The sequence below is a fragment of the Natator depressus genome, chromosome 10 (genome assembly GCF_965152275.1).
Source record: "Natator depressus isolate rNatDep1 chromosome 10, rNatDep2.hap1, whole genome shotgun sequence".
Taxonomy (NCBI): Eukaryota; Metazoa; Chordata; order Testudines; family Cheloniidae; genus Natator; species Natator depressus.
This window is the reverse complement of record NC_134243.1, coordinates 35815338-35839177: the sequence shown is the minus strand read 5'-3', so window position 1 is coordinate 35839177 and position 23840 is coordinate 35815338. Positions and strand designations below refer to the sequence as shown.

General features: G+C 47.2%; 1 protein-coding gene across 1 annotated transcript; it reads left to right on the top strand.

Moving 5' to 3' along the window:
- Positions 1-22240: 22240 nt before the first annotated feature.
- Positions 22241-23288, top strand: LOC141994455 (transmembrane protein 100-like). Its single transcript, XM_074964694.1, has one exon. The coding sequence runs from the start codon at positions 22413-22415 to the stop codon at positions 22782-22784; it is 372 nt and encodes a 123-aa protein (XP_074820795.1). The 5' UTR covers positions 22241-22412; the 3' UTR covers positions 22785-23288.
- Positions 23289-23840: the final 552 nt, after the last annotated feature.

Below are 23840 nucleotides of genomic sequence, written 5' to 3'. Positions count from 1 at the left end.
AGCTGCTCTGGGCACATGCTCAGTTTAGCTCCATGGTCTATGGATGCTTGTCTGCTCTGTAGGTGTGTCAACAAATGCCCCCTCCATCTACTGAGGAGCATCTCTTTTACTGACCAGGCAAAATTCATTCCTGATGCAGCTAATGTCAGGTCACTGCACTTGGATAATGGGCATGTTTCTCCTTTAAATCTAGACCCATAATAAATACATAACAGTCCTTAGCTCACATCTGTTGCTTTCCATTCTCATAGTGTAGGACAAATGTGTGTGAGCATATCCATAAAGTCCACACAAGCAGAGCACCATATTTAAATAGCCCTAAATACTGTCTCATGAAGAGACACATTGAAAGTCTTGAGAGACTGGAGATTGTCTTCTGTAATTTCAGGTAAATGAGCATTGTTAAACTTCTGCTTATCAAGAGTGTTCTGTGAAAGTCTGTATTATAAAATCTCTCTGGGGGGAGAGGAAAGGGTGAGCCACCACATAAAAATTGACCTCTAAGAAGGAAGCTTCAAAATTGGTTTTGAGTTTATGGTTCAGACTTTAGAGAATAATTTGGTTTCAATATTAAGATACTTAACCAGGTTCAAGTTACAGTTTGATTAACGTTGGTAAAATTCTTTAGTTAGGATTTATACCCAAACAGACAGACAGCTTCTTTAGACTCTGTATAAGGGCTTGTTACATTTGGTGTTAATTTGATGATTCTACTCCAATTCAATATTGAGACTATGTTGTTTGGTTTGTTGAGTTGATTTGGATATAATAGTATTTGATTCTTAGTTTCATCTAATATTAATACGAGCTTAACTTTGATCATACGTTTACTTGATTTTATTTTAGCGTAAGAGGTTTAAAAAAATTGATCAAATAGAAACTGACGCTGAGTCACATTTTCAATAAGCAACATGGATCCAGAACCTCTGAGGGCCTGGAGTGTGTTGTATTAATATGGATGGAAACTATATATGGGCCATTCATGTTAACATCATCCAATCACTGTCCAGCATTAAACAAAGGTTGAGGTTTGGTACACAGAGACCTCAGCCTGCTGAATACCATGGCGCACACACACCATTAAAAATCATTTTAACCTTTTATTAAAAATACAGGAAAGAAAAAAAAACATTTAAAACATCTAAAATGTTAATTATTAAGTATGGTTTTCATTTTAACATTTTTGTCCCCTTTCCCTTTAGATGGACAGAGATTTAAAAGGAAAAACCCCCCCTTGTTTGACAGCCCCTTAGATCAGTGGTTTTCAAAAAAATTTTCTGGTAACCCAGTTGAAGAAAATTGTTGAGGCCCATGACCCAACAGAGCTGGGGATGAGTGTTTGGGGTGTGGGAGGGGCTCTGGCCTGTTTCCAACACACCCATTTTACAGATTTCTGGTTTCACTCTTTTCTTATCAGGCATGATCTGAACACAGTCCTTGAGTTATATCAGGAGGCCTTTTTGTTTGAACTAATTCAGTCTTTCTGTCTCCCTTTTATACCTTTTCCCTTCATCACTGGTTGTTGTGACATCTTATGAACTTTCATGAATTTACCAATGAGGGTAAATTTGTAGATTACAACAGGTGCACAATCTGAAAGCCTGGACAGCTCTCGCTAATAAGCCTGTGTTTCTTACAGTTATAGAATTATGCAATAGAAGGTTATATAGTTTTATGAGTATAAAAGCAAAGGTTTGCCCCAGCTAAGATGGGGGTGGGATTTTCAGAAGCATTAAAGGGAGTTAGGTGCCCCACAACTTTAGGCAATTTAGGAAATCCTACCCAAAATTGTTTGTCAAAGTGAGAGGACAGGAAACTCTTGCCATGTTTATCGGACCAGAGAGGAGTTCCTCTCTGCTCACTCCGGGGTGATATGATTGTGTGTGTCAAGGGAGAAGGGCCTGCCAGTTTTGCCCAGGGTTGCTGCTGAATTTTTTTGTCTACATACCTATCATTTATTAAGCAAACAAATGTTGGATTTACCAGTCAGATGCTCTATTAAGAGACCCAAGTGGACTTCTGTATATTGTAACATTTAAGTAGTACCTAAAGCTAGATTCCTAAATCCATAGGTGGGTAGTTAAGAGAAAGAGTCCTGATCCTTAGGTCAATGGGAGCTGCAGGCACTGACCAGAACTTCTGGAAATCAGTCCACTTCTCTTTAGGTGTCTGGGGAGACGTAGGAGCCCAGCTGTGGAAAATGTTGGCCATAAAGGTCTTGATCGAGAGAGATGCTGAGCATCTGCCTCTCCTGTTGGCTTTGGAGGAAATTGTGGATGTTCAACACTTCTCAGGATCAGGTGTGATATGGACATTTACACCTGTGGGGTGACAGAATGAGGGGAGAAACGAAAACAAGTCTGTATCTGTAATTCAGTTTAATCTAATCTGGGACCACAAATACTAATTTTCATTATGATCATAAGGTTATTGCAGGGTGTCACTACAGAACAGAGTTATGGTTACCTGGGGTTCTCTTATTATGCACTTCCATATCTTAACAGGTTTGGATTTCTTTTAAGCTTAACCCTACCTGTGAATTTCCTGGGTTTGTAATGCTTGAGTTTTGGGGTGATTACATTTGGGATAATTAATTCACCTCCCTGTAGTGTAGTGTAACTTAAATTACTGATACATATTCTCAGTCCTAACTCCATTTTAACATAGTTTTTGTCTAGGAATAAATAGAGATAATTGATTAATAATACCAGGCTTTTCTATAGTCTTCCATCTGAGGATCATGAAGCCCTTTACAAGTTCTAAGAATAGGCCCTATCATTCAACCCTTACAAAAGCTAAACCTTCAATGGGATGACTTGAATAAGCAGCCTTTACTCGCTTGAGTGATACATAGTGAGGCCTTCAGTCAGCACAGTATCCCTGGGAGGTATTATCTCCATTTTACAGATAATTTGAAGTTCTCCATGTGATGGTTGCACATTGCATGAATTAATAAAGCAGCACTAATCCCATAAAAGAAGCTGGTTTTGAATGTATTAACATCACTTTTTATCTACTAACATTTAAAAATAATGTACCTCCTCTGAGTCATGCTGAACTGTGCCTGCATATTCATATTGCACGTCATTTGGTATTTTAGACTGAAAAAGCAATATCACACTAATTGCATGCTCAGAATCAATAATACTGTATATGCCAATAACCTCTCTCTATAATGGATTCAGATATGGCTAGCTGTCTGTGAGTTTCTATAGATTAGCTTTGTTGTTTGCAGTTTCATTCAATTTTGAATTTGTAACACTGAAAATAAAGTTAGCAATTTCCCCCTTGATGCCATTTATCCAGTTCTTTCTCTATTAATTTTAGTCAGTATTTGGTGGCTGTTAGGCTGTAATATTGGGTAGTCAGACAACCAGAAAAAAAGAATAGAAAATGTCTTAAGGGAAACAGCAGACAGCTTTGTCACTTGCTACATTTTAATGTAGCCTGGACAAGGCATTAAAAGTATATAACAGGATACAGTTTAGCTTCAGGAAGACAGGCTGGATGACCTAATAGTTCTTTTCCACATCTAATTCCTATGATTGCAGGAAAAGTGGATATGTCCTTTCCCTATAATGCATGAATCCATCTTTTCAAAGGCCATCACTAAGTCTGAAGTCAGACAGCCTCTCTCAGTGCTTGGCAATCTGGCACTGGGTTACTCTCATTATTTTCTCCTTCACTGCGGTGCACAGTCAGCGATGCTGACAAACAGCACTGAGATGCTCCGATAGAGCTAACCAAGGAGTGTAATGACATGGAGCTGGAAATAGCAGAAAGATGTCACCTAGCAACTTGTCACCATCTCAGAAGCCTTTGTTGGAGTGGATAAAGGTGACAGCTGCTATTTTCAGATCCACATGTCCTGCTGCTGCTGTCTGATTAGTGTGATTTTTCTTCTCCTTTTCCAAATCATAGACATTAGACATGGAAAAGACCTGTTAGGTCATCTGAGTCCATCCCACCGAAGACAAGTCCAGGATTGTGCCCGACAGTATATTCTGCTCTGCTGTATCCAGTTTTAAATGGCATAAGCACCAAGATGCCGAGGCGGTGGGCGCTGTGTAATAACCCGGAAGAGAATACAATTGATTAGAAAAAAGCAGCCTTCTCTGCTTCTATTAGGAGGCTATTCCACTCTCTTTAACCAATCGCCCTGTCAGGAAGCCCTTCGTGACATCCATCTTACATTTTCCTTTGCTCAGTTCCATCCCACTTCTCCCTAGTTATATAGTTGCTTGGACTGCCCTATACAATTGCTCTTTCCCCATGGTGTTTTCAACCTATAGACCGTTGTTCTGAACCATTTTGATGAATTTTGCCAACATACATATATATTACATCCCAAAAACTATGTTAAAAGAACATTAAGTTGGCAAAGTCAAGCCCTCAAAAGGTAGGAAATGTCAGAATTAAGGTTGTCTGTGCAATGTCAGTTTGGTCCCCTTGTGCAGCTGCATTAGGATACAGTCTTTATATCATAGAATCATAGAATCATAGAATATCAGGGTTGGAAGGGACCCCAGAAGGTCATCTAGTCCAACCCCCTGCTCGAAGCAGGACCAATTCCCAGTTAAATCATCCCAGCCAGGGCTTTGTCAAGCCTGACCTTAAAAACCTCTAAGGAAGGAGATTCTACCACCTCCCTAGGTAACGCATTCCAGTGTTTCACCACCCTCTTAGTGAAAAAGTTTTTCCTAATATCCAATCTAAACCTCCCCCATTGCAACTTGATCATATACTGTTTTTCCCCACAGGATCTGTGGCTCATTCAGTGCACAGGTTGGATGGAGCTCATTGAATGGGGAATTATTTTTATCCTCCTTATTCAGTGTGTGGCCCCATGCATTATTTACTGCCTGCCAATTAAACCCTGCCCTGAATACAGGATTTTAATTTCCTCATGGCCTTTTCTATGATACTCTTATCACTGTAGCTTAGTTCTGTACAAACATGAATGAATTTTTCTTCATAATATCCCTGTGAGATAAGGTAATATTATTATCCCCATTTTAAGCATGGGGAATGGAGGCTAAAATGGTCAGACGTTTCCCTTAATTTTGGGTGCCCAATATGAGATCCCTAGGGCCTGGTTTTTCAGACTATTTAGCATTTCATAGCACTTTACACGGTCAGGACACAGCTCCCACTGACCTCAATAGCAGCTTTGAGTGCTCAGCGCTTCTTCAGATCAGACCCCAGGGTCTCAAGTTGGGTACCCAGAAAAAGAGAATCAAACCGTGGCCACTTGTGAGTGTTCTTGGTTTACATTGTCCGCCTAGCGTCTCATAGGAACTCTGTGGCAGAAGCAGGGCTAGCATCCAATTCAGGATGGTGTTCAACTGCATTAACCACAAAACAATCCTTTCTCTTCCTACGATCACCTGTCTCAGTCACCACACACCATCCAACTTCTGTCACAAATAAAGTAGGGGTTCCGCAGACAACAGACCTTTTTACTATACAATCCTGATTTATTCCGGAGCCCAGACCATCCTGTGCACTGAATGAGGCAGGGTGCTGTAGGAAAAATAGTGTGTGATCATGTAATTAAAGACTCTATCACATAGTCACAAGGGAGCCAAATTAAGCGTGCAGAGGCACGCTTAATTTGGGCATTTCCTAACTTTTGAATGCTTGACTTTGCAACTTTAACATTAATGTAGTTTTTTTTTAAATGTAATTTCCTCTGCTGAAACCCCAAGCCCCAGTGACCCCTCTAGGGCTAAAACTGGAGTCCCGAGTCCCTGTGGGGCTAAAATCGGAGCCCTGAGACCCAGCATCCCCCATGGGGCCAAAGCCTGGAGCCCCCAAGTCTGGACACCCCCCATGGGGTTAAAGCCCCAAGCCCCGTCACCCCCCATGGGGCTGAAGCCCAGAACCCCAAGCCCCGGCATCCCCCTGTGGGGCTGAAGCCCCAAGACCCGGCACCCCCCTGCGGGGCTGAAGACCGGTGCCCTGGTGTCCCCTGCAGGGCTGAAGCCCTGTGCCCTAGCACTCCCCATGGGGCTGAAGCTCCGAGCCCCAGTGCCAAGCGCCCCACCCCCCGCCCCCGGCTAAAGTCCAGATCCTTATTGAGGACCGCTGCTCTATAACTCTGTGTGGATAAAAAATTTGGATCCACATACAATCCGCCATCCACAAAGATGGTAAACAAAGAAACCCAGATATAAAGTGGTTATCCGAAGATTTGTGGGCCTCTCCCCATGTGGATCATGCTCAGTTGCTCTGCGGGGATGGTGTATGTGCAGTGCAGTCCCACATAGGGGCTGTGAGGGGATGGAGCATGCTCAGTGCCGATGTAATCTATGGAGAACTTAGCTGCTGACAAGCTTTTACTGAGCATGTGCAAATGGCAATTTTCCCCAGGCTTATAGCTAGCCAGATATGGGCAGATTTTTACAGGAATGGCGAAAGGCACGTCCCTGACAACAGGGCCACCTTCCTGCCAAATTTTAAGTCCCTGCTCCAAAGCTTGGATGCACCAGAGCTCAATGAAATGTTGTAAGATTTTTTTAACATGGGCAAAACAATATATTTCCCCCCTAATCTTGTTCTCAGAAAGCGCTAGACCATTTTGCTATAAACTCTTCAAAAAAATTCAGCTTGAGGTGCACACCCGCCATAGAAAATTTCAGCCTCAACAGTTTGAGTTTGGCAAAATTCTAAGCAACTGAAAACAGGATCTTATCATGGAAAGTGTCAGGCAACCTTAACTCTAGGAGCCTCTGCCTGCACCACCTATAATTTATATTTTTAATAGTTGTCACTCACTAATTCCCTATAGCTCTCATATCTTTTCAGCTTGCTCTGCTCTGAACTCCTGTAAATTTGCCAGTGTGCATTATTCTGTGTCTTCTCACAAGGCCAAATAGTGAAGGTCTAAGCAGTTGCCTGTTCTGTGACATGATCTGGCTGCATATGAAACCCGAAATCACATTAGATTTTATTGCCTTCAGCTGGCATTTCAAACATATATCTAGTTTATGCTTTACAATCACCCATGTCTTTTTGCAGTATCAGTACTTAATAATAACATTTAGCCCTTGACATTTTCAAAGCTATTTATAGGCGTTAACTAATGAAACTTCCAGGTTGGGTAGACATATATTTTATCCCCATTTTACAGATTGGAAAACTGAGGTACATACAGTTTAAGTGCCCTGCCGTAGGCCACACAAAAAGTAAGTGGCAGATCCAGGAGTAAAGCTGAATTGTTCCTAATTTCTGGCCTATATAATCCTGCAAAGCAAATCACTTATTATTACTTGCCTGAGGATCTCCTACCAGGTGTCTGTTCAGTATCATAGTATTCTTCTATAGCATGTATCTTTCTATATTCAATCTTACTTACATAAGAACATAAGAACGGCCAAACTGGGTTAGGCCAATGATCCATCTAGCCTAGTGTCCTGTCTTCTGACTGTGGCTGGTGCCAGATGCTTAGAGGGAATGAACAGAACAAGGCAATTTATTGAGTGATTCATCCCCTGTTGTCCAGTCCCAGCTTCTGGCACTCAGAGGTTTATGGACACCCAGAGCATGGGGTTGTGTCCCTGACCATCTTAACTAATAGCTATTGATGGACCCATCCTCCATGAACTTATCTAGTTCTATTTTGAACCCAGTTATACTTCTGACCTTCACAACATCCAGTGAATTCCATAGGCTGATTGTGTGTTGTATGAAGAAGTACTTCCTTGTGTTTGTTTCAAACCTGCTGCCTGTTAATTTCATTGGGTGACTCCTGGTTCTTGTGTTATGTGAAGGGGTAAATACTGTATTTTTGTATTTTAAAATCAATTAACTCAACCATCTCAGAGTCATCCTGGATTTCATCCCCCTCCTCATTCATTAACAGGCCTACGTTGAATCTAAATATTTCTCTCACTTACTATAGTACAAGCCTTTCTTTGCCCATCAAACCTTTGTTCAGCATTGACCCATTCTGCTCTGTTCCTACAAATCTTATCTAAGTCTGTGCAGCCTGCTTGGCTCTAGCCTCAGCCATTTCAAGCTCAGGGTTTTCTATCCTCAGCTCTACAAACAGTAATTTTCCCTCTGTTGATACTCACCCTTTCTCTGTTGGGACTGGGCGACCTCCACCTTGATTGAATTGGCCTCGTTAGCACTACAAAAAGTAATTTTCCCTCTGTTCATCTTCAGCCCTTCTTGTCAACTGTTGAGAATAGGCCACTTCCACCTTGATTGAATTGGCCTCATTAGCACTGACCCACCAGTCAGTAAGGCAACTCTCATCTTTTCATATGCTGTAATATATATACTGCTTACTGTATTTTTCACTCCATGCATCTGATGAAGTGGGTTTTAGCCCACGAAAGCTTATGCCCAAATAAATTTGTTAGTCTCTAAAGTGCCACAAGGACTCCTCGTTGTTTTTGCTGATACAGACTAACATGGCTACCCCTCTGATACCCTTGGATCATTGCTTGGTCTCTTGTGAAGCCACTCTGGCTGCTTTCTGTTCCTTGGATTTTGCTTTTGGAAAATGCATTCATCAGCTGTAGGTTACTCTCTAAACCAAGCTCCACCATCCTGAGCCAAACCAGGGAGATTATCAAGTGGCTGAACAATGGTTTCAATCAGGGAAGGTGCCGTAAAAAAGACATGGCCACAAACAGCTCTAACACTGCACCTAATTCCTAATCTGTATTTCCCCTCCAGTTCCAGTATTGTCCCAGACCATTCCAACCAGCAGTGCACCTGCCATAGAGCCAGGCATAGTGCAAAGAGATACTGTCTGAGTTTCTGCAAGCACAGCCTAGCATGACCCCACAGGGCTTGAACCTGGGTCCAGGGGGGGTTCCTAGTTAACTGTCACAGCTCTGCTCCCATTGAGTGGCTCACTGTTAGGGGATTACATAGAGTGACTGTGAAACCTGAAGCTGCATCATGGAGGCCTTCCCTGGCTCCTCAGTGGAGGAATGCTGTGACCTCTGATTGGTCAGAGCTTCCTATTTGAACCCAAAGAGAGGACCAGGGAGTTGTCTAGAGAGCTGGGTTCTACCTGTCTGGTTGCCGTATTGGACCTCGTGTTTTTGTCTGACTCCTGGTGCCTGCTTTCCAGGGTGGCAGGTTTGTATAACTTTTGGTGGTGCCCAGAACGGGTCCAAGTCCCACCCCCCACACACCTGCCTTGTAAGCCAATATATATATTTTTAAATAACGTAAAAATGGACTGGAAACAGTAATCACTATTGTAAGAAAAAATTATTTAACTTAGAATATCAACTTTATTAATACTCTTTTGAATATGGAAACAACCAAGCACTCTTGGAGCAATAACCCTCAAAAGCAAATGCTTTCTAAAATTAAAACAAAATGTAGCCCCTTCTTTTGCGATATTCTTCAGGAAGCAGCAAACGCTTTTCATTGTTCGGTGGGGGATGGGGCTGCCCCTTCCCCAGCGTGGGGCAGGAGTGGTGACTGCCTCATGACACTCACCCAAGCCCCAGCTGCTCAGGTCCAGGAAGCCCCCTTGCTTCCCTTGTGGTGGGTGCCAGGGGGGTGGCTACCATCACGTGTGCACATCCTACCCTGATGCTGCCCCTCACCATAGCCTCTCTGGGGGTGGAGTATAGGGCTGCCCCTTGCCGAGTGAGCGGATGGAGAGGGCAGGGTGTCATGAGTATGACACTCACCCAAGCCCCAGCTGCTCAGGTCCAGACTCCAGGAATGTTACCCGGGGTTCTTTCAATCTAAAGCTCTCGGTAACTTTTACTCTGTGCGAGGTGTTGTCAGCAAATAAATCCAGGGAGACACAGCTGTCTGACCATAGATGGCTGGCACAAACAGGACAACACAAAAGTGCTTTCACTTAAAGCTAAACTTTACTTAGTCTCAAGCACTTACATACGTTCGCAAGGGGTTAATAAAACACCCCCAATCCTTGATAATTACCGAAGCTGAGTGTGGCTCTCAAGTGGCACAGCGGCAGCCTTCCGGTGGCCAAATCTTCTGTCTGCCAGTGGGGAACACAAGATGCATCCAGAGGGAGAGTCCAGTCCAACTATCTCAAACTTTTCCCCCTTATTTATACATTAGTAATACAATGACATATCCCTTAATAAAGAAAACTTGTTAAGCAAGCAGTTTCAACGGTCAAGAGGTTTCCTTCTGATTATTGATTAACCAGGTATGGTTTTTTCCCCAGAATTTGCAGCCTTGAGGCCCTAACAAACATTCTTCAGGGCACATCCTGCTCTTCTAAAATGCATGTATCAGCAACTTCAACACAATTCTTATCAGGAAGGAGGTGGGGTCAAGCTGCCCTCTCTGTGGCACCCAAAACCCCCTCCCCTCCTGCCTTGATCAAGCTGAGGCTGCTGCATGGCCAATTTATGGTCTGCTGACTTGGCTGCTTTTAGCAATAAGCAATAGTGGTTTCAGATGCTGTACTGGTTTGCCGAAATCTCCCCATACAAGAAATCCCCTTGGAGCCGGAGTCATCTCCCTGTGGGTGCCGGGGGGGGGCTGCCATCATGTGTGCCCCTCCTCCCTCCACAGGCACAGCAGCAGCCGCAGCCTGTTGTTGCTGTAGCGAGCAGTGGCCGATGAGGGAACGCGGAGCGGAGCGGCAAGGCAGCTACCCGCTGCCCAGGGCATAGGCAGGGACGTTCTGGGGGAGGCGCGCGGGGCAGCAGGCAGGGCTGGGGGAGAGACCTGGCCCTGAACATTGGTTGAGCCGGGCCCCGAATATTGCTGGAGCACGGGCACCACTGGCCCATATAACTCGCCACCCCTGCTGCTTTCATGACCTGTCCCTGGTCCCTGATCCTAGCCCCTGGCTCTGACATTGTCAGTGCACTGCCTTCCTGACCTGCCTCCCTCTCCTTAGTATCTGGTTGGTGTACTTGCTGGAAGCTTCAGCAGAGATGCTGAGGACTGAATAGGCTGCACAGACGGAACTTCTTTGTCACCCATCAAGGTGGCTGCATCAGATCAAGGTGGAGTAACATGAATAGGGTAGTGTAGCTGCTGCCTGGGCCTGGTTGCTGGGCAGAAAACTTAAAACTCTTGGGCTGTTGGTGTGGCTCCTTTCTCAGGCACTAAACTTGCTGCTATGAGCCAATTATGTGTCTGTCAGAGATGGGAGTGGAGGAGGAGAAATCATACTGCCAGTGACCAGCTTTTAGTGCCATGTTCTGTCTGTCTAGGGGTGGAGTGGAATGGATCTGAAGATTTCTAGGTTCCACAGTGAAATTTGGTTAGTTTTGCTGATAACAGGAAATACTGACTTCCTCTTTATGCCGATAAGTCAAAATTACCCCTTTCCCCACCCATTCAAAATAGGAGATAGAGGGCTGGATTCTCATCTCATTCCCATTACTTTTGCACTATTATCACTCCATTGACTTAAATGGACTCACTTCTAATTTACACCATTGTAAATGAGATGAGAATCAGGGCCATTGTTACTGACTCAGCTGTAATATAGAATAATGTAAGTAAAGTGAGAGTAAAATATTGGTTATGCTTGGAAATTAAAGGGACTCCAGTGGTTTTGTTTCTCTGTTGGAAGGCACTGCTGCCCTGCTGTGTTTCCTTTGTCCTGATGCCTGTTATCCTTCAGCATCCTCCCTGTGTGGGTGTGGAAGGATCAGTCCTGTAGGTCCATCCATCACCATGGCAGATGGGTCAGCGGTATGAAGGGGCAAAGTACTGTCTCAGCTTCTGCAGTGTGAGTCACGCAGTCCCAGCTGCACTCTTCTCTCTGTGGGAAGGGGAAGGAGGACATATGAGAGCATCCGTCTATTTATGCTGCTAAAATTACAGCCCTATGTTGTTGCAGGAGGGAGGCATGGAGGAAGTGGGTGGAGAGCCCATGTAGGGCAAGCCCATACAACCCATCTGGGGGATATTCAGTAACTTGGGGATGTTCTTGAGGTGGGTTTTCACTTCTGTGAGAGAGTTGCCTGAGAAAGAATAGTCCATGCAAACTTGCCATATCAGAGTGGTGATACAGACCCCAAGAGATATCTTTATACCAACCAATATGTGCCCCAAGAATGCATTGCACCCAATGTGCTGGTTTAGTACTGTCAGTCCTTCCCCGCACTATACAATAGCCTAGACTTGCCACTCTGTGCCTTCGTTTGTGACTGATGCTTTCCATTCTGTTATCCCATATCCTAAACTTGTCTGTCCTGGCCCCATATCAAGACCTCTCAATTCATGCCCTTCCCCCACCTCCAGATTTGAGAACTCAGTTCATAGGCACGTGGTCACGTGCGCACACACACACACTCTCTCTGCTGCACTCCAGAATGGGAACTCCACTCTCCAGTCACTTCTGGAGACAGGTAACCAAAGTGCACAACCAGTTGGAAAGGATAAAAGAAACCTGGGAAGCCCTCTCCCACTTTCCCCTCCAGCTGCAGGTCACTGTTGTCCTCTGGCCAGCTCCCTCTCCTAAAACTCCTGCATTGGGGAGCTTGGCGGATGGGCCGTACTCCAACCTCCTGCTGTCACAACATGAGGACACGACGTCAAGATGCAAACTGAAAACACTGGTTTGCGAAGTCACAACTTTGCAGTGCAGCAGCACGGTGTCCCTCCACAGCTCCATGATGCCTGGTGTCCCCCTGGCGTTACTTGGGCTTTCTGCGCACTGACCGGTCCTAACTCCTCAATTGTGGGAGCTTCCCTGAAAAATAAGGGTGGGTGACAACCAAACCAATGTCCACTTTCATCCAGCTTAGAGGAGTTTCAGTCGTTGTTTTATGTGAGGCGGGGGCTTGGTTTTTGACTACTGGCTATTCGTGCTGCTTTTGGAGCCTGACGGATGATCTTGGAGCCCAGCACTGAGAATCAGGAGACCTGCATTCTGGCCCCAGTTTCGCCACTGACTCATTGTCTGACCTTAAGTCGTTTAACCTCTCTGGGCCTTGCTTTTCCTATCTGTAAAATTAAGAATACACAGTTTATCCATTTCCTGCTACCTCCTTGGTGTGTCACATGGCTTAATTAATTAATGTTTGTAAAGTACTTTGAGATCCTTGGATGAAAGGTGTTATAGACACATGAACTATTACCGTTATTATTTGAGTAGGAGGAGTGTGTGTTTCTCTCATAGAATCATAGAATATCCAGGTTGGAAGGGACCTCAGGAGGTCATCTAGTCCAACCCCCTGCTCAAAGCAGGACCAATCTCCAATTTTTGCCCCAGATCCCTAAATGGCCTCCTCAAGGATTAAACTCACAGTCCTGGGTTTAGCAGGCCAATGCTCAAACCACTGAGCTATTGCTCCCCTCTCCCTGCCCCCTGTTGATCCTAGGAACAGGTCTAGAATTACTAAAAGGGGAAAAGAAAGTAATTGTTTTCCTTTGGTAGTCCCAAGGGAGCAGGGGCAACTTGGAAGGTGCATTCCATTTCAAGTAGGAAGGTATTCCATAGAAAAACCATGAAGTATGCTCCTGCTAGGACAAGGGTATAATCAGTTAGCTGGCTTGGTCTTAAACATGATTTGTCAGCATCATGTCAGCTAGCTCGATTGCTCACGATGTCTTCAACCCCAATACAATTTTATGACACACACAAGCTCTTTATGGCTCTGAGGGCTTTCGCTCAGAGATAAAGAGGTCATATCTGTGGCCTCAGTTGGGATATTTAGACAAACCTAGGAGTGTTAGCAGATCCCTAGTCACACACAGGGGGACCTGAACCTTTTGATCTCAAACCATTAGAGCTTTAGTCTCTTGCCTTTAGGAGTCGGGGCAATCTTGGGACTCATCTGTTGGTGCCAAGGGGTGAATCTACCTTCCAGTTAGCTGAGCTGTGGTTCTGGCAGCCTCACTAGCCCTCTTTTCCCCTACCCCCATCCTTGGAATATTCAAAATTCTTTTTGTAAGAGCAGGTGCTGTTCCAAAGGCCACTCGACAATCCTTAAGCCCTGAAAGAATTTCCCTGTTTGAATCTCAACACGTAATGGCAGCTGTAGGTGGTGCCTCCAGCACCTGTGTGCAGAGAAGCTCTGCTAACAGTCTCCAGAACTGAGTGTGAAGAATGGAAATGTCTCCCTGATCTCAGGAAGGAGGCGCTCTGTCTGTTTTGGGTAGAGATGTGCTGGCAGCACAGGAGCAAAGGAGTCCCTGAGTGTGTGGAGTACAGAAACCTGTCACAGGCAGGCTGAGAGAAGGGTGTGCTATGCACAGCAGAACTGTGCTGAAAACAAATGTCTCTTTGGTGCCAGCAGGGGGTGCTCTCCCCAAGTGGTGCTGTGGAGCTGTAAGAGCAGAATGGGCGAGTGACTTGAGGGTGTGGACGACAGTGATGGGAACGGTGGGGGGGAGCACAGCTGGCTGCTGCTGCTGAAACATAACTCACAGATTTTCTCTCTTTTCAGTTTCCCAAAATTAAATTCAGAAGTTAAATCAAGTCGGGATTGTGCGGTGAATAGCTGTGGTAAAAAGGGAAGGTGCAGGAGGTAGGGATTTAGATCTGTACTGCTGCCAGCTCTCTCTCTCTCGTGGCCTCCTTCATGTGTTTCCTATCATAGGGCCCAATGAAAACCCACTGAAGTCAAGGCTCCCATTGATTTCAGTGGGTTTTGGATCAGGCCCATAGAGAGAAATGGATCAGGCCGCTTAACACTCGTTGGGATTACCAGATGCTTGCTTTATTCTCACACAGTGCTGGGGCAGCCCTGTAGATAAAAATCAGTACAGAATCCAGCTCCTTTCTCTTGGAAGTAGTATTAAAGTACTGTTAAAACATAGGGGCTGAACTGGCTTAACATGAATACCTGCTGAGAACAGCCCAGCTCCTCTAACAATGCATTGTCCCTGCAGTGAGCCCCATGCTTTTTCAGCTTGGGTTCTGTCCAGAGAGAAATATAACTCTTATGATTTCCCTTCCCCCTGCTTGAACGGATCCAATTAAGACTGGGATTTTTTCCCTTTGTGGCGTCAGGGATATTGATGGTTTTAGCAGGTCTGTTCCTGACATGTGTCTCTCTACAGAGTTAGCTGAAGGGGGTTTCATTCTTAGAAAGAGAAATCACCGCCATGAGGGGTTTGCTTGCTATGGCACTGGAATCCACGACCCCACGGAGACCTGAGCAGAGCATCAGAGATTCCCAAATTGGAACAGCAATGAGCAATTAGGACAGGGATAAGCAAGTACAGCAGCCATTGTGCATTCAGTGGTAGCTGACAGGCAGCCAGGGAGGTTACAGAGTGAGAGAGGGCATGGGGTTTCATGAATTAAGTGCTGCCAGTGGAAGGTGCCAGACTGGCAGGCTCGGAGGCGGAAGTTCTGTGTTTATTCACAGCGCAGTTACGTTGTGGGCATGGGTAGTGCAAGCTTCCCCCCCATGCTGCCCCGTCAATGTGACTCAACACTGAACTGGAGGGACTGCCTCTTTAGGGAGTGAGGGGGCAAGTCATGCTTCAGGTCCAGACACCCCTTTGTCTCTCTGCAGAGACAGCCTGTAAGTCTCATGTGTGATGTCGATACCTGCCCACTAGAAACTGGATTGATAACAATCAACTCATTTCACTGTGACCACCAACAGCTGTCATCTAGCAACTCCTGGTCACTGCCAGCCTGGGCTGGAAACAGCATGGTGTCCTGGAGGAGAAAGCTCTGTATCCCATTACCAGTCAAAGCCTCTGAGACACACAATCCCCACAAGAAAGGAAATATCACCCAGGCCACTGAGGTTACCCTGTCCTCTCTTGAAAAAGTGCCATGGGCGGGAGCTATATACAGCAGATTTTTTTAAAACTCTCCTCTAATTTTCACAGCTGTTAATGAAGTAGCTGGTGGCCCCTTATGCCACAACAGGATGTTTATGAGGTTGCTACAATAAAACCACCTGATCACATCAGTACTGCCAACTCTGAGCATTGAAAAGGCATGAGTCAGGCTCAGAAAATCAGAAGATTGGATAAAAACAATGAGATTAAAAAAAAACCCTGTTGGGCTCATTTTATTTGTCTCCTGGTTTCTGAGCCTTTAGAGATGCTTGGAGCACGTTCTTAAGCTTTTCTCCGCAATTCCTAGGGCTAGAAACGTACTTTACAAAAGAAGGAAAACTGAGATTCCGACGTAACCACCTGAATCCACAAGCTGGGGCTTTAAAAAAAATCCCATGTCCTGAGACTCATGATCGAGTTGCAAGCGTTGGCAACGCTTCACATCAGTATGTTTGGTGGTTTAATTTAGAGGGGTTGCAAGATCCCTGATTTCTTGGATTGGAGAACAGTATGAAGCCCGCCACTATACAATGGCCAAATTCTTCTCTTAGGTACAGCTCATATCCCCCCACTGACTGCAGGAGCTGCACAGCCTGGAACAGAGCAGAATTTGACCCATTGTGTTTCTCCGAGGCCTGCTGTATTATGTCTCTGCTTCACTCTTTGCATGAAGAAAAGGAGTGCTAGTGGCACCTTAGAGACTAACCAATTTATTTGAGCATAAGCTTTCGTGAGCTACAGCTCACTTCATCGGATGCATCCGATGAACTGAGCTGTAGCTCACGAAAGCTTATCCTCAAATAAATTGGTTAGTGTCTAAGGTGCCACAAGTCCTCCTTTTCTTTTTGCGAATACAGACTAACGCGGCTGCTACTCTGAACTCTTTGCATGCTAAGTTGTCAGTGAAAATGACTAATGTCTCTAAGCTCAAGTAATTCAAAGATGGTGGGGAGTGGAGACAGGCAGAGAGAGATACAGGCAGGCTGTTCCTGGTGACAAAGGAGAAGGCTCTTGCCCCAGATACGGAGAAGGGGCACTGTAAAGACTGAGGCTGGCTGAGGACAGAGCAGAGAGATGTGATCTATGTAGGCTGGAGCTAGTCCACAGGGAGCTCAAGTATGTTTTTTAAAAGCATATAAAACGCTACTGAAAGAAAACAGACCGTATAAAATACAGCTCCTTCGACAGCACAGTCAGGGGGTGAGGGGATGAGTGCAGATCCCACTGCTTTCACAGGCAGTTCATTGCTAAGATTACTGCATGTTAGAATAACAGTGGGGAATCCTGGAAGGTCTTGTTTATGCTACAAGTCAAGCTATGCTAGGAGACCCGGTAACAAGATAGTTGTCTCCCCGCTCACTGTTAAAGGCAGGTTCCATTCTGTAGTGTGGCCAAGATACTAATCGCATCTCCTAACTGTGCAGGAGTCTTGGATTGGTGTGATCGGGGAACACTGATAGTCCTATCCCATGACCAAATAGAACTGTTCTTTAACTGCTTTGGGGCACAGCCTGTTATAACCACTCGCACAGATACACTGATGGAGATGGGCCCTAAATCACTTATTCCTGGCATCACTCTGACCAATGACTGCATCTCCCCTTGCCTGGCATGTGCCTATCTTATGTCCCGCTTTCTCATATTGAGGTGAGTTGCTTATTCACCAAAATAGGGGTCAGCTCTATAGAGGGAAATACAGGATGTGGTGCCTAGATGCTACAGCGATGGGTGCATTAGACACCCATCATGTACAGAGATTGTCTAGCTATGGCCTCTTCTTAGAAGAAGGCAGCTGACCATGAGAGTTGCATCCAGCAGCCTCTGATACTAAAGGGGACAGCCCTCCATGAGAGGTAGCATAATCCAAAGGATAGAGCCTGGGACTGGAAGTCAAAAGAGCTGAGTTGAAATCCTGGCTCAGCTGAAGTCTATAACAAAACTAGCATTGACATAGGGGCCAGGATTTCACCCCCGGATTCTGGTCCTGGCTCTGCAGTTGATTTGCTCCTTCGCCACGTTCCCTCTCTGCATCTCACTTCTCATATCTGTAAAATTGTGAATAATGATGTTTACCCTCTTTTTGGCAAAGTGCTTTGAGCTCTACCGATGAAAAATGATATATAAATCCTAAGCGTTTTAAATTGTGTGATTACCAGTCTACCTATAGATTACACACACACGACTATGTTGAAAGAACATTATTACAATTACAATTGCAAATTCAAGCACTCAGTAGTTAGGGAATTCCCAAGTTAAGCTTGCTTGTGCAACCTTAATTTGCACTGCCCCCATTCCCCCCACCCTCCGCTTTGTGCATATGCATTGTGATACACTCTTTAGTTACATGATCACATACTAGTTTTTGCACAGAACTCCTGTCTTGTTCAGTGGATGGTTGATGCTCAGTTAACGACTGCACCCTAGCCTGGAGCAGTTGGATGAAACATGCTCTGTGAGGATAGCATATACATGTGGTATGGGCAGATTTTCATGGGGATGGTGTAAGGCATATCCCTGACACAAAGGCCAACCCTCTGCCAAATTTCCAGTCTCTGCTCCAAAGTATGGGGACGCTGAGCTGTTCAATGAAAAGGTTGCCAGTATTTGTTAACATGGACAAACAATGTATTTTTCCCTAGCCGCATTCTCAGAAATGGCTGAATCAGCTTGGCTAAAACTTTCCAGAAAATTTCAGTATGAGGCAGACACCTGGCATGGAAAATATCAGTTCAAACGGCTGAAGTTTGGCAAACTTATAAGCAACTAAAAATGGTATTATAATGGGAAGTGTCAGGCAGCTTTAATTATAGGCAGTGCTACCAGCCCCACTTATCATAAAAGTGCATTGACTTGTCTGTTTTGCTGTCTTTTTCTTCACTGGACAACCAACAGAATTAATGAAAACCATCCTCTGTGTTCCCAGAGAGACTAGTACCCAGTATATGTGATCTGTCTTCCTGTATGAATTGTTCCAATATGATTTAATTTTGGAGTCATACCAGAGTCTAAGTGCCAGAGTTCCAGCCTGCACAGAGCTGGATGCTGTTTGTTCATACTGCACAAGCCTACTGGAGATAGACAGACCCTTGGGATGATTTTATATTGAATTTCAGCATGTGACCATGACGTGAGCTCCTTTCAGTGACTGGTAATATTCATCCAGGTCTAGCTCAACTTCCACCCTGTTCCCTGGTGACTCATACAAAGATATTCACCTACGAGTAAATTCTTCCAATATCTCGTTTGATTTGAGGGAGTCTAACAAGCCCTCTGTAAGTCTGCAGAGGAAAACAGAATATAGATTTTATTTGCCTTGCTTGTTACAAAGTTGTGGAATTGAAGGTACAAACAATAGGGGAATTCGGCCGGTCTGAGCTTTTAATAATCATTTTCCCAGACTTAAAGATCTGCCTTGCAATTAAACATGAATACCATTCTGATCCCGGTCACTGGGAGCTCCTTAAATGAAAGCATAGAGGCTCAATAATGGAATACAGAACTAGTGGCCTGATTCTCTTCTGACTAGCGTCTTGCGGAATCATTTACACTGGTGTAAAGTAAGTGCTCATCATCACCATTCAGAGCTGAGTGGGTTTTCTACCCATTTTACACAAATAGAAATGATGACAGTGTAGGTCAGCAGAGAATCAGGCCCGTGGAGTCCTGTCCCTGCATTCCCAGCACTCACTGCAAAAACTAGGAAGGATTCTCAGGAGAGGCAGCTGCCTGTTTGATTGTTCCAATATCCTGCTCAGGGATCTGGTCAGAAGGTCTCCAAAATATTACAGCATCTCCGCATCTCTTTTGACACTAGTGACCTTGACCAAGATTCTCCAAGCCAACAGAGCTGTGCTCAGCTTTAAGCTGCCTTTCCTCTCTTTTGCTCCTGGAGTTGGCTTGTGATTTGACCTGGGGAAGTCACAGCAGGCTGAGGGGTCCAGAAATGGATGGGAAGCCAGTGGAGCTGTCTGAGGTTGTGTGTCTGTGTTTGGGAAGGAAGGCAGGGAAGGGAGCGCTCTGACATGGCCCAGCCTTCCCATGCACACATGGCTCTCTTCTGTATTGTCTCTTTCTGCTTCTCTCCCAGGAAAACACAGACTAACTCAGTGCCCCATTAGCACAATGCACCTGGGAATGTAGCAAATAAAACATTCCCTTATCCCCTCAGGTGAGGAAGTTCCTTTTTCCTGGGCACTCTCCCAGCTCCATTGTATTGTTTTAGGAACAGGATGGATCAGTGGCTTGGTAATAAGCTTATGCAGCCTTTCATCTCTGAGACACTGGGTTTGACTAGTGCAGGTGGTAGTGATCTAACGTTGATCGCCTTCTGGTGGTGTGTACGTGCACCATAGTCAGGCAGGGAAAAGGTTAAATCCGTCTGAAGGGAACAAGGAAGAGAACCTGCTCTAGGCTGGAGAAGCTGCTCAGCCTGCCAGCTATGAAGAGGCTGAGCGGATAACTGAGCCAAGGTCTTAAATCCTAGGCTAGTGCACTAAACACTGGAACATTCTTCCTCTTCCACCTTTTCGTACCTTCTCCTGGTTCACTGTCTGCCTTCCCCTTCCTCTGTGCTCTCCTCCCCTTCTCTGCCCAGTTCACTTTCCATCACCTCCAGCCCAAGCCCCCAACTGTTCTTTTCACTCCCTCCTTGTATTTGTCTTCCTGTTCCCCCTCTGACGTTTAATTCCTGGCTAGAATCCCCTTTGAGCCCCTTTGAACTTTGGGGAAGTTCTGATCTGGATCCAGACCAAAATCTTCCAGCTCGCTCCTGTCTCTAATTCTGCTCCTTCCCACAGAGATGATGATCTAGTTAAAGCAGCTGCTTAGGAGAAACAGATGGAGGTGAGACAAACGGTCTATTCTTTAAAAAGGAAAGGAGTACTTGTGGCATCTTAGAGACTAACAAATTTTGCTCACCCTAGCCCTGGCCCCATTTCCATTCAAAAGAAAAGGAAAATACCCTGCCAATGAGGACGGCTCCGTCCACTGCTCCTCAGACAGGGAAGGTTAGTGAGAGAGGGCAGGAGGCCTCTATTCAGACATGATCCACTCACCCCCACACCTAGCCTTCCCATCCCCATCCCCAGCCTTCATCCCCTAGCGAGAGCAGAGAATCACTGAAAACATAGCAGGAAAGCAAAGGAGTCTAAGGAAAGGAGCTCTGTACTTGGCTCTCCTCTGTGCTGCTGTCCAGTGCCAAGCTGTGTACAAAGTCCCTTCACTCTTTCATGTCTCTCCATCTCCTCCTGTGCCATGCTTTGCTCGTGACTCCCCTCCCTCCGACTCCTTCTCCCCATCTTTTCTCCACACTCACTTCCCCCTCTCTTTTCCTCCCCGTCCATAGCCTTTCTCCTCTCCCCTTTTCCATGTCACCTCTTTCTCCAGCCCTTGTTTTTACCTTTCCTTCCCAGAGTACTGCGGGGCTCCTCAGACACGCTGAGCGGGGTCGGGGGGGGGGACGCAGCGCTGTTCTGCCCCCCGTTCATGCACTAGTAGGCCCCACATGCCGCGATTGTCATTGGAAAGGCACGGCTCAGTGCCCTCACACTGAACTTGGCAAGTTCCCAGTGTTCCACTCTGCGTGGGCACCTCGCTTCTTACCACCAACATCCCCTGCTTTTCCAGTCCTGATTACCCCACACTCAGCTCTGCCAGGGCACCTGAAGCCTGACCTGCAGCCCCCCAAGCTAAGTGCTGGTTCCACCACTCACAGCTCTGCCAGGGCACCTGAATCTTTCATTATTGATTTATTTGTATTATGGGAGCACTCAGAGTGCCAGCCATGAGCCTGTCACGGGAGGTGCTGTACAAACACAGAACAACTTGTGACACACCAGGCTTCCCCAGCTCTCGGCCTCCTGGGTGGACTCCCAGTTGGGGTGAGTTATATGAGGCGGTGTGATATGGACAAACCTCCACTAGGGACTGGTTCAGTCTTCCATCGCCTGGTACTTTTGCTCTTAACATATGGACTTGCCTGATTGAAATCCTACTTGGAACTGCATCAGTGTCAGAAGATTGGTTTCTGCTAGCCCAGCTCAGGAGTGCGGGGCTGCTGACCGTGGAAGGAAAGGGTGGGAGGGGGGAATGGAGATGGGGATCACCAGTCCCTAGAGGGAAGACTGGGGGCTTTGTCAGCCCTCAAATGCCGTGGTGTGGAACAGGCTCCTGGTGGCACCTAGCAGGAGGAATCCCACGTGCTGGGCTTGAACACTGGCGGGCCATAGGCATTGATTTCACTCCCTCCTCGGGGGGCCCTGCCCTTTGCTAAGTGCCCAGCAAGCCCTTAGGGTGGTACAAGCAAATGAGGACTGTGAAACCTCACTCCAGGATGCGTCCCTAGGAAGCATCCTAGCCGGGGCTCCGGGCAAACCCCTGGCCAGAGCCCCCGAAACAGTTAACGGGCTCGGAGCCTGCACAGGCTCCCTCCCACAGGCATGATCTCACCTCTCCCATCTGCCAATCCCCGCTCAGCGCTACAGCAAAAGAGCCAGAGCCAGCGCTCCCAGCCGAAAGCGAGGGGCAGCCAGCGGAGCCCGCGAGCGGTGGCCCTGGGCGGCGGGCGCCGAGACAGAGGCAGACTGGGTAGGACCTGCGGCTCCCCTTTCATCCCCCCAGCAGCCCGGCGGCGGGCGGCGCGGGGTCCTCCCCCGCCCGCGGTTTCGGTTGCTTTTGCTTTGCTGGCCAACATGATGGGCTGCAAGTCCAACTCGCTCACTTGTCTGCAAGGAGGGAAGCCCGTGCTGCCCCTGGCCACCGCCACGGACTCCACGGCTACGCTCAATAAGCTGGCTCTGGCCACGGGGGGCACCGAGAAATCCTGGTATCGGTGCATTTTCCCCTTCGGCATCGTCTCCCTGGTCATCGGCGTCGCCGCGACGTGTATCACCTTCATCATCAATGGGCCGCAGATGGACATCGCCAAGGCGGTCTCGGTGGCCACCCTGATGTTTGGAGTGGGCCTGCTGGTGGCCGCCTACATCTGCTGGCGGGCCAAGCGGGAAAGGCAGAGGCAGCGGCAGCGAGAGGAGCCTCTCTCCTTAGAGCAGGGCGCCCTATGATGCGGGCCTGGTGAGGAGCGGAGACGGGACCCCAACCGGCAGAGCCAGGCGGGTGACATCTCCCTTCCTCCTGCGCCCCATGGCGGAGTGGGGGGCTCTGTGGGCCACAGCGGCCCTTGAGAGCCTGGCTCCAGCCTGCCCTGGTTCGCTGCCTGCGCTGAGCCATGCCACCGCCAGTGCAAGCGCAGCCCCGGTCCCCACGAAGGGTCACCAGCCCCTGTGCAAGCGGCAGGGAGGCGCGGCTGGCCGGCGCCACAGCAGACTTCCACTCCCCCAGGAACTCTCCCGACGAGCTCGCTTTCGGAGAGCAACAGTCTCCGGGTGGAAGGGCTGGGGCTAGCTATAAAAAGGCACCGGCGAAAGCGGAGCTGCCCGGCCCGGCGTCCACGCTCAGCACTTCCAGAGATCGGCTTTGTCTCGGGCCGGGAGCCGCGGCGCGGCGCTGGAGATCGGACGCCGTGCGAGGAGCCTGGCTCCCTCCGGCTGAAACCTCACAAGAGGTTACTGAGCTGGGGCTGAGTTACAGACCTAGTGACCTATGTCTCCGCCTTTGTCTCTGGGGCATTGGGGGGGGGGGGGGGGGCGGAAAGAGACTCGAAATGCTTGGATCGGTGTCAAAAAGACACGGGCCATACCTGGATCCCAGGCCCCCTTCTCCAAGAGAACCACGACGCCCGGGACCAAGGCCATTACTGGATTTTCAAAATGAATGTGTGCAACGTGGGGAGTTCCTAGGAAGTTTTAGGGACTAGCAGACGCCATCTCTGTGTTTAGTGGAGACAGGGAGGAGCAGTGCACTCAATGGGGGGAGGCAGTGAACCCCAAAGAGCTAAAGGAAAAGGGAGCACCTCTGATGTGGGATGGGACGGTGGCAAGCGAGGCTGAAACTTGAGTAGCAGGGTGGCTTGACCTCCTCTGCGGAGCATGGCTTAGCACCGAGAGGAGGGGCTGGTGCCTGGTTGCCATGCCCTCCTTGAGGAGCATGGCAGGGGGCACATGTAGCAGGGGGAGGTCAGAGGAGGGCATGCCCTCCCACTAGATGCATCGCACAGTAGG